Source organism: Conger conger, chromosome 7, assembly GCF_963514075.1.
Source record: "Conger conger chromosome 7, fConCon1.1, whole genome shotgun sequence".
In the NCBI taxonomy this organism is placed as follows: domain Eukaryota; kingdom Metazoa; phylum Chordata; class Actinopteri; order Anguilliformes; family Congridae; genus Conger; species Conger conger.
The window spans coordinates 3,372,497-3,383,682 of record NC_083766.1 but is presented as its reverse complement, the minus strand read 5'-3'; the positions used below and the strand labels follow the sequence as shown (position 1 = coordinate 3,383,682).

The 11,186-nt window shown below is 44.9% G+C and overlaps 1 protein-coding gene across 2 annotated transcripts; it reads right to left on the bottom strand.

The window, feature by feature from the left end:
* Nucleotides 1-1,093: 1,093 nt before the first annotated feature.
* sar1b (secretion associated, Ras related GTPase 1B) lies at nucleotides 1,094-10,894 on the bottom strand. Of its 2 annotated transcripts, none has more exons than XM_061250182.1 (7): nucleotides 10,804-10,894; nucleotides 6,480-6,555; nucleotides 5,315-5,434; nucleotides 4,774-4,839; nucleotides 3,776-3,879; nucleotides 3,168-3,299; nucleotides 1,094-2,734 (listed from the first exon to the last, which is right to left on the bottom strand). In XM_061250182.1, exons 2-7 carry the CDS (start codon nucleotides 6,535-6,537, stop codon nucleotides 2,618-2,620), a joined length of 597 nt encoding a protein of 198 aa, XP_061106166.1. In that variant the 5' UTR covers nucleotides 6,538-6,555; nucleotides 10,804-10,894; the 3' UTR covers nucleotides 1,094-2,617. The 2 variants fall into 2 exon arrangements, with proteins under 2 accessions (XP_061106166.1, XP_061106165.1); XM_061250181.1 differs by having other exon boundaries at nucleotides 10,725-10,884.
* Nucleotides 10,895-11,186: the final 292 nt, after the last annotated feature.

The window sequence follows — 11,186 nt, the reverse complement described above, 5'->3', positions numbered from 1 at the left end:
ACGGCTGCATCAGGACTTGTGGAAAACTTCTGCTGGCGGTGGCGATGGTGCTGTTGTCCCCCGTAATAGCTGTCGGGGTGTGCATGCACGATCTGATAGTGTGCAATGATCATGAGGACCTTTATACATAAATGTATCAATGAGGTATTATATTATTGTTGTTGTGATCGTTCTTATAATGAGAATTTTCAGTAAATGACAGATCTTGTAAATTATTATTTATTTTTTATCCAACTCCGCATAAAGAACATTCGAGAGTTGTCTCTCCAGGATAAAACACGAATGGCGTTGCTTCTTCAAACGCTGAATTTGCCATCACAAACATCATCCCTCACAAAATGACCTATACTGCCATCTGGAGGCCAAATTATCTAATTACAAGATGACAGCTGCGCAATGCGGTATATTTACAAATGGAATCAATGTGGAAAAAAAAACCAAAACAAGTCCAAATGTAAAAAATAAATTAAAATTGTTAGCAATGTTGCACCTCGTACATCATTAGCTAGGCTACGTATTTCAGGTATGCGTATTTTTTTTGAAAATATAATTTGATGTGTATATATTTATATCTGAATAAATGTATAATATATTCAGGTAGCTTTTATATGTATATGTACTGACATTAAAAGTATGTTTTATGTCTATAATAATACCTGCTACATTTGTTAGCCTACACTTGATTGACTCCAGTGTTACTTTGCCCCGCCCCCACCTGCGTGCCCGCCAATTCCAAACGGTCCTTTTTTTAAAAACGTTTTTTTTTTCTTCTGTGGAATTCTCGATCACTAATCCCTTCGCTTCCCGGCGTGGTTACGACGGACGGACCTAATTGCGTAATCAGGCGTTCGAATGGAATGGAGTCGCAAATCAATTAGCGTTACAATAGGCTACCTCTTATCCTTGCTCCAGAAAAATCTTAATGATCTGATGCAAGAATATGCAATTTTGACATTTTTGATGTCACATAAAACACAACTTTCATGAATGCAATAACGATGCAAGATGCGATTGCAAAACAAGCTTGCAAAGCTAAAACCTTCACCAACACACCAACACATCAGGTTTCGTCAATTGAACACACACTAGTCTATTGTTCATTGCAAACATTTATTACAATTTCTGCTGCAAACAAGGAATTTATCCTAATGGAACAGCTCATGAAGAAGTATAGAATATAAGAAGAAATGGCGAGAAACATAGTAACAGAACATAAAATGTGTATTAATGCGCCATTCCATTAAGTTATTTTTTTAAATGAGATTATTCTCAATTCTTCAGATGGAAATTTGGCATTTGTTGCATTGTCAACTTCCATTTTCATGTGGTCATTAAAAAAGATTTACGGACAAGGCATGCACATTTGTTTTTTCTGGAATGCACAGCGATTTAACTGGGTGCTAATCTGGAAATCGCATTTAATCCATGTATGGCGCTGGTATACACTTCATATATTCGTTTCCTTGCGTTTAGCCCACCTGTTCTCGATTATTAAATAATGTTCATATTTTTGTATTTTCTTTTTTACACGGTTTCTCTTTGGAGTAACGGTATTACACCGACATCCTTCCAGGTGTGTGTATGTGATCGATGTCAATGGACCCAAGATTACGATCTTGCAGGTACTGCAGAATAAAAACCATGCCTAATGATTACTGCACGTTACAATCACGGTACTTCCAACAGTTCCACCCGCGGCTAGGTACTGTTCCCTCCTCTTGCGAAAACTTCAACACCGATTTATCTGCTGAAGCCCCAACCAAAAACCATACCTCAAACTCCCTTGCGAACAATGTGGTGTCAACCCGCCCCCTCCACCATTATGACAGCGACAATCTTCCTCCAATTCCGGTTGTATTTTCATACCCACAATGCACCGTGTCGCCTGAAACGTCAAAGAAGCTTGCGTCCCACTCGCAATGCAGCGACAATGGACCGCCAGCAATGTGAATGAAACAGACCGGTTTTCAAAAGTTCCATCACACACCGTAATAAACATTCAGGGGACTCAGGGTACGGGGGGGTACGGGGTGTACTGTGTGCAACGCTGTGATTACATCAAACGGGGGGAAGGGACGGGAGGTTGCAGCCAGAAATAAAGAAAATGTTGAAAGTAACATGGATAAGTGGCCACATTTACCGAAATCATTTTTTTTAAAACTAAGAAAGAAAATTAACATGATGAACGTTAAATACTGGTCACGTGTTTGCATGTCTACAAGTCTTTCCTGTTAAAAAATGTGCATTCCCAAGCATACCACTACTGTGTTCTGGTCTCAATGTTCAAAAGATGTCAGGGTACTGATATTTTGTATAAACAAATCATTCCTCCACTGGGTTTTGAGTTACGCAGCGTTTCAGATCAGATATATCTTAAGGGTCCAAAAAAACAAAAAAACAAAAAAAACAAAAAATGGGAGAACAACCTTGGACTTGACGTTCCTGCAGAGTCAATGCTAGATTATTTTCTAGAAAAAGTATGACAATCGTGTAACCAAATGTTCAACCAATAAAAAAAGTCTGTGGGGTTCAGGTTGTGGGTGTGGTGAGAGCAGAGGCAGGGCTGAACGTGGTGCCGGGCGGTTCAGGGCGGTTGGGGGCGGTCGGGAAGCGGGGGCTAGTCGATGTACTGGGACAGCCAGCGGAAGCCCTCCCCGTAGCCCTGCCTCTTCAACACCGTGCACATGAACACCTCCAGCGGCCGGGTGTTCAGCTCCTTCACCGGCACGTTGCCCTGGGAGGGAGAAACATCAAAAAACACGTTATATACATCACGCAGTCAGCCGGATCTAAAAGGTGGTCGTATTCTACATCAGTGCTCTAGAACTGCACTGCCTTCAGCCCCAGCAGTGACTGTGACATCAGCATTAGAATGTTCGGTAAAGAGCACTCCAATCGGAATGTTCAGAGCATTCTAATTACGTTTGTGATCTCACACCTGAAAGGGTTAAGCAGCGTCTTTAACGGCTGAGGTGTGTGAAAGAATATCAGGGTTATCGGTGTTCAGTACAGGTGAGTACAGGTGTAGTACAGGTGTAGTACAGGTGTAGTACAGGTGAGTACAGGTGAGTACAGGTGTAGTACAGGTGTAGTACAGGTGAGTACAGGTGTAGTACAGGTGTAGTACAGGTGTAGTACAGGTGAGTACAGGTGAGTTCTCTCCTCACCTTTCCCGTCGTCTGGCCGTACAGTCCGAAGAGCTCCCGGAGCTTCTCCTCGCTGATGGCCTCTGGTCTGTCGATCTTGTTTCCGAGGATCAGGATAGGCACGTTTCCGATGGTCTCGTCTGTCATTAGTGCCTGACAGAGACAGCAGGAGAGAATCAGAGAATAAGCCTCCAGTCACGTCAGAGCATCTCCAGCAAACGTGAGAACCAGGATGCAGGGAACAGCTGGGACCCCAAGGCCTGTGAGCGATCCACACGGGGCCACACACCCACAGCCCCTACGCCCTCGACACCATCACATCCACACGGGGCCACACACCCACAGCCCCTACGCCCTCGATAGTGCCCTCAGCCCTACGCCCTGCAACCTGAACCATCACATCCACACGGGGCCACACACCCACAGCCCCTACGCCCTCGACACCGGCTGCATGAACCTGGCGTAAACTGGCAGTAATGATGCTGCGTCTCTTGGCATTGTCCCAAACATCAAATACAGGAGTAAATTCAGCTGCGAGGCAGAGCGGCCACTGAGGCAGGTGGGTGTGTTTGCTGAAGGTGCTGAACGAGCTGGGGGGGGGGGGGGGGGGGGGGTTAGGAGGGACTCACGTCCAGCTCTGCTTTGGACTCTGCCAGTCTCAGGAGGTCTGCACAGTCCACCAGGAACACGATGCCGTTAATGGCGGGGAGGTAGTTCTTCCACACTCTGCGAGCTGAGAGAGAGAGAGAGAGAGAGAGAGAGGGAAAGAGGGAGGGGGGAGAGAGAGAGGGAAAGAGGGAAGAGGAAGGAGAGAGGAAGAGGGTGAGAATCTGAGAGGACAGGCAGTGTGTGCGCGTCTGAGTGTGTGTGTGTGTGTGTGTGAGTGTGTGTGTGTGTGTATGTGTGTGTGTGAGTGTGAGTGAGTGAGTGAGTGAGTGTGTGTGTGTGTGTATGTGTGTGTGTGTGAGTGTGAGTGAGTGTGTGTGTGTGTGTGTATGTGTGAGTGAGTGTGTGTGTGTGTATGTGTGTGTGTGTGAGTGTGAGTGAGTGTGTGTGTGTGTGTGTATGTGTGTGTGTGTGTGTATGTGTGAGTGTGTGTGTGTGTGTGTGTATGTGTGTGTGTGTGTGTGAGTGTGAGTGAGTGTGTGTGTGTGTGTGTGTGTATGTGTGAGTGAGTGTGTGTGTGTGTATGTGTGAGTGAGTGTGTGTGTGTGTGTGTGTGTGCGTGTGTGTGTGCGTGTGTGCGTGTGTGTGTGTGTGCGTGTGTGTGTGTGTGAGTGTGAGTGAATGAGTGTGCGTGTGAGTGTGTGTGTGTGTGTGAGTGTGTGTGTGAGTGTGTGTGTGTGTGTGTGTGTGCATGTGAGTGAGTGTGTGTGTGTGTGTGTGTGTGCGTGTGTGAGTGTGTGTGTGTCTGAGTGTGTGTGTGTGAGTGCGTGAGTGTGTGTGTGTGAGTGCGTGTGTGTGTGTGTGTGTGTGTGTGTGTGTGTGTGTGTGTGTGTGTGTGTGTGTGTGTGAGTGTGTGTGCGCGTGTGCGTGAGTGTGTGAATGTGAGAGAGTGTGTGTGTGTGTGTGTGTGCGTGCGTGCACATGTGAGTGCGTGTGAGTGTGTGCGCGCGTGAGTGTGTACCTTGTGCGTGGCCACCCAAGTCGAAGGTGGTGAAGGTCATGCCAGCGATGGTCAGCTCTTCAGAGGCTGCAGGAGGAACAGGGCGTTACTCCTGTCTCCAGCGGTTACATATCCAGTGAACTCCAGCACATTAGCGCTAGCATTAGCATTAGCAGTGAGAAGCTTTAATAGCATAGCCCTGTGTCAATAATAACTACACTTTCACCAGAGCCTGACTGGAACTTCAGCCAGTTCATCATCACATTCAATTATCATCAATCGTCGTGTGTAGCCCGATTTTTATATTGGGAATAAACTGCAGCGCAGAGAGATTTAGAGGGTTTACCGTTTACAAGTGGGTCTCCTCTGAGAAGGGTTGGGGAGCACCGAGTTCAGAAACACAAAAATAAAACATAATACATGCTACATGCAATAGGTCAGAACACGCAAACTCCACACAGAGGATCCGGCTGGCTGGGATTCGAACCCACAACCTCACTGTGCCGGCGTCCTGCTGCTGCCGGGCTCCGGGAAAGCGCAGCAGAACAGGGTCAGAACTCACTTGGATGTAAGGTGGGCACGTGCTGTCCCAATCGGTCATCTTTGAGCATGTGCAGCAGGGTGGTCTTGCCAGCATTGTCCAGTCCCAGAAACACCAGCTTCCCAGATTTCCTGTACAGTCCTGGAAAACGGCAGACAGGAAGTCAGGAGAGCAGAACGCGGACGCTCTACACACTGTCCAGATACCCAGCTCCACCATCGTGGATTCAGGCCGGCAGGGAGTTCTGGTTTTATATGCTCTCTGTGGCTGTCCGGTATTCGATCATGGCCGTGAATATTAACCAATCGGAAGCCTTTCTGAGCTGCAACAGCGTCAGTAACGGAGACCGATCTTTCCCGCTGCCCTCCCTCTCTCCGTAGAGCATCCGGCCAGTGTGCCAGACCACACCCTGTAGGGCAGGGGTCATCCAATCACAGGCCTCAGAGAACTCAGAAAAACGCAGAGAACTGCTGGTTTTCCACCCTCCCTTCAGCTGGGAGTCATGTGTGAAGCCAGTCTGGCCAATCAGTTCTAACTGTTCATTTAATTACCCACAGAATGTGTGATTGTCAGGAAACAAATTCATCAAAACAGGCCAAACAATCCTCCCCAGAAAGTTGGCAGGACTGGAGTGTTTTCACTGCCACGGGTACCAGAGGTGAAGAGAAGCACTCGTTCCAGAACAAACAGCCCAGACAAATAAACAAGGTTAGATGTGTATGCTAAATGTGCTGGTGCTGGTGGATGTCAGAACGGCAGAGTCTCTGACTTCTTTCAAGCGCAGACTGAAGACTCATCTCTTCAGGCTACACCTTTCCCTCCCTAACTCACCACCATGATTAGCCTTATATATATGCCATAGACTGTAATGGCACTTATATAGTTGTATAGATATTGTTGTTTTTTTTGTATTAGCTATTGTATTGTTGTACTCGGGGTATTGTAGCTGCCAACTGTGGTATGCTAGTTTGGAAGTTGATGTATTCTTCAAGGGTTCCGATTATATCTGTACGGTTACACTATGACTGTACTGTCCTCTCAGGTCCTCTTCGCACTTGTACTCGTGTTTGATCTGCACTTTGTTGTACGTCGCTCTGGATAAGAGCGTCAGCTAAATGCCATTAATGTAATGTAATGTAATGTAATGTAATGTAATGTAATGTAATGCACACACTCCAGTGCTTACCTAGCATCTGCAATACACTGTTGAAACCATTGTATATCCATTCAAATAGGAAGGACATATCCGGATGCTGGCAAACCTGAAACACAGAAGAAGCGGGGGGGGCGGTGAGGCTGTGCCTGGAGACGAGAGCTTTGGTTTCGCCAGGGTAAGGCGGGCGCTTGCAGAAACACAAACAGCCGCAAGGCATTGTGGGAGCAGTCCTCTCTCAAGACAGACCCACGGTGCCGCGTCACAGCAAAACTCGTATTGCCTGTTTTTTTTCTGTTTTTTTTTTCTCATTCCTTTTCTTAAAAGACTAAAGCAAACAGAAACAGGGATCACAGTGCACCGACTGAATGATTACCTAAGGCGAAAGCCATGATTCAACACTTTCAGCCTGCCGGAAGGAGCCCCGTTCTGCAACGCTGGGTCTGAACGCTGTCAAGAGTGAACTGCATAAAAGGGCTTTCACACAGGGCTGTTAATATTTAATATAACATTTATTTTAACTGTAACAAAGTCTCAGAACTGGAGGCCAGCGCAGAGACGATCGGGTTTAATCTAGCTACAGTGCACTTTGCCCTTATTGAATTTAGGCCTACTTGCATAACAAATAGGAACCCAGAGAGAAACAGACTGATGTTAAATTGTTAATGCATCCACGTTTCTCTGGGTCAAACACCCTGGTTTGGACACTTGGGACTTTAAAATCCCTGCAATCTGTGAAAAACATCTTTAGTCGTAGTTCTTAATGCTGTACAGTTTTAACGAGAAAACAAAAGATTTAAAAAAAGGTATGCTATCTTTATCTGATGGTACATAAGGAAACTGAAATGTAATGCCCGACTTCTAGAAATATTATCCTGTTTGAGTTGAACCCACCGACATGGTAGGGTCCAGACCAATGTCCAAACCTCAGAGATCAGGCCCTATACCTTCTAATGTACCCATAAACAGACAATTTACGTCACACTTACACCAGTAAGAGCTCAGAAAACTATCAAATCTGGGTATCAGAGGAATGAGGAACCTTTACAGTGCATACGTCTGACAAAACATCACATGTACAAATTAACCGGACAAAAAAGGGGGGAACAAATCTCTTTAACCTATTGCCTATTTAAGTGGTGAAATAGTCCTGTTGTGGTATAATCTCCCTGAATCATGCTTGCAAAATGTAAGCCTATTTTACTGTAAAATGTAAGGCCCCCCTTAAATGAATTTAACAGCAGACTTTGCTGTGGAGTGAAAAGAAAAGCCATGCTTCTTTGACAACAATTCTTAAAATGATAATAATAATAATGTTAGTTAGCCGACACTTTTATCCAAAGCAATTTACAGTTGATTAGACCAAGCAGGGGCCAATCCCTTGCTATGGCCTTGCTCAAGGGCCCAACAGCTGGGTGGATCTTATTGTGACTACACCGGGGCTTGAACCACCAACCTTCTGGGTCCCAGTCATGTACCTTAACCACTAGACTACAGGCTGCCCCGATTGTTGAAATTGTTTTGTAAAGGCCATGTCCCGTATCCGTTGTTAAAGGATAGCTCTGATGCAGCCATGTTTTATTTCCAAAATCAATACAGTGCCATCTCACCTGTGTCTGTGATTAAATGTAAATGGTTGGCATTTATATAGCGCCTTTATCCAAAGCGCTGTACAACTGATGCTTCTCATGCACACTCGCACACCAACAGCGATTGGCTGCCATGCAAGGTACCAGCCAGCTCGTCGGGAGAATTTGGAGGTTAGGTGACACTTCAACACACCCAGAGTGGGATTGAACCAGCAACCCTCCGACTGCCAGACGACTGCTTTTACCGCCTGAGCCAACGCGTGATTACACAGAGCAGTGCCATCTCAGCCTTCGCTCCGATTGCACAATATGCACACAGGGCTGGGGTGAGATATAGGGGGGCAAAGGTCAGGAACATGCAGACGCAGCAGAACACACTCTTCTCACTCACTCAGACAGAGACACACACACACACACACACACACACACACACCACAAGCAGGAAGTGAGCCTGCCTCACACTGCACGGATTTAAATCCCGCCACAACAACTCGACACGGTGCCTTGGGTGGACTGCAGCTGACACGTATGCATGCTGAGCACATAACCTTCACAGAACTCACTTTGAAAAAAAAGGCAACATTTAAATGAAATTATATTCTCTACGTCGTGAAAATGTACTCCTTACCTGCACAACTTCACAGGGACTAGCCAAAAAATAAGGGCTTTTTGACTGGAAGATGTCGTTGACGTTGAAACGTCAGTCTCTCTTGTCCATTAAACTGTGTTTTTGGGCTAGTCCTTATGAAGTTGTCTGGGTAAAGAGTATTTCACTACAATCGATTCGTCCTGGCTGTTGAGCACCTATTTCAGTCCTCTTCTAATTAGCTGGCTTGCAGCATGTTCGGCATTTGTTTTTGTTTTTTTTTTTTTTTTACAATACGTAGAATCATACCTGCCACTAAGCATGCATAATGGGATACAACTTTGCGTCAGTACTGACTAGTTACATTCAACAGGTAAATTAAATTCAGAACCATAACCTTGATTGGCAACCCCAAAAACATAAATGGAAAAATGAGGACACGCAGGCCTGACCTACCCATTATCCATTAAAAGCCATACTCTGGTTAAAAGTGTAAACAGAAACTCCCATACATTCATGCACACGCACACACGCATACACACAAGTCACAGAATGAGCTTTAAGCGCGGGGTTATGCTCGCTGCAGAACGCTCAGTGGGCATCGTCTCTACACACAAGCAGCACAACTGACCGGGAGATGATTCCAAAAATACACCCTGGTCTCTCCTCTCCCAGTTTTTATGCTCAGTTGACCCTGTTGCCATGGCATTTATACCTGCACAGTACACCTGAACAGCAAAATAAATAATTTCGCACAAATTTCGATGGTCACTACATAGGACATTCTGCTTCTTGCAGTGGAATCCATACACGTGTGGCGATCGGACAGATTAAGCCAAAAAGGACTTTACACCAACTGTCCGCGATACCCTAGAGATATACTCTCATAAAAAATAAAACCCAAACAAGATTACGAAGAATCTAACTGTTGCTCTAAAAACAGCTTCATATACGATCAGTTATTCAAAAGATGACACGTAATGCAATGCCTGTTGGTGATTAGTTATAACGCATAACTGCATAATGACGCCGGTTCTCTTTGTACGGCGTTTCACATCATCGGGCCAATGCACGGAAATCCAGGCTTTTACGAAGGAAAACCACTCAAGACTAACTGAATCAGACCGTTTCCAAACGACACGCGGCAGGATGGGCAGTAGTGTAATGCAAGTTGGCCAAATGTCCACGCAATACCAGTACTGAGCACACCACTTCACAAGGCACAAGTAGATGGACAATCGGTATGCCACCGAACAGGTTTCGGACAAAATCAAAATCGTTTTCTAAGTGAAACCTGCTGGACCACATATAAAATGCACGCCGAAAGCAATTGTGACTTGGTTCATTGGAATCGGCAAACATCACTAACGTTACCTATGCATTTAAATGTTTTCACGGGATTGTTAGGCTGTTAGTGTGGTTAGTAGCGGGGGCTACATTAGTTACAAGCAAATTAATGTGGTTCTTAACATTACAGTTAGATATCCATGTATTTGCATAGTAAACTAGCCGGTTAGCCAGATATTCCACACAGTCAGCATAGCCAACACACCTGGATCTATTGATATCTGCCCAGCTCAAAATGGTTGGCTAACTAGCTAGCTATTCATCCGAAACCAATTAACTAGGAGGTACTTCCCACACTATTGAAAATAATGTTAGGTAGCTAGCTTGATACTCCATATAAACGTATTCATCCCAACTGGATCAGATACTGTTTTGTCCGTAAGGATAATAATTATTATGTCAAAAGAGTCACAATTTGACAGTTGTTTCTATCCTGGCTCTATCTTGCTAGCTAGCTAGATAGACACTGACCGGCGAGTTAGCTAGCTAGCTAGCTTGGCAACCAGCTATCTAATGGTTCAGGCGAACTGTGAATAGCAATGAACCACTTCAGTATGTTCTTGTGATCTACGTGGTGATGAATTCTGACATCAAAATAACTAAAAAATAATCTGGCTAACTAGGTAGCTAATTTAGCTAGCTAGATACCGTTAGATCCTGGCAGGCAAGTTAGCTAGCTCCAGCTTGGCAACCAGCTCACTGTTATCTAATAGTTTAGGCAAGCCGGGAATGGCAATCAGCCATTTGTGTACGTACCTGTGATTAATGTGGCGAAGAATTTTGCTATTAAAATAATGAAAACAGCTCTCTTTTCCCGTAATGTGCTGTATCTCACCTTTCCTTTCTGTCTTCGTGTTTTGTTACAGAGCCACGACACACATCAATGGCCGACTGACTGCTCCCAGATCCACACAGAACTTCTTCCTGTATGTGTTTCACAATAATGTCCGCGGTATGGAAACAACATGCAATTGGTCCATGTATTCGTGTGTAGTGTGGGAGATAGAGGGAATAATCCATGCTCGAATACATTCGTTTTGTTGTACTATTTATTTAAGCTCTGTAGTATACATAGCATAATATAAACAAATGTCGAGATTGTGACATAAGCAAAAATATGTTTTTAGCACGCTTAAAATAAAAAATAAATAAAAAAAATTCACCCATTGATATATATTTTATTGGCGAGTTAATTTAGTCTTATCAAGGAATTACACA

Bases quoted from the DNA above. Each gene is read 5' to 3' on its own strand.
- sar1b (XM_061250182.1), bottom strand. From the start codon at position 6,537: ATGTCCTTCCTATTTGAATGGATATACAATGGTTTCAACAGTGTATTG. The intron at 3,300-3,775 runs GTGAGTCCCTCC...TGTCTCTGTCAG, and splicing joins AGTCCAAAGCAGAGCTGGAC to GCACTAATGACAGACGAGAC. The intron at 2,735-3,167 runs GTGAGGAGAGAA...TCTCCCTCCCAG, and splicing joins ACGGCCAGACGACGGGAAAG to GGCAACGTGCCGGTGAAGGA.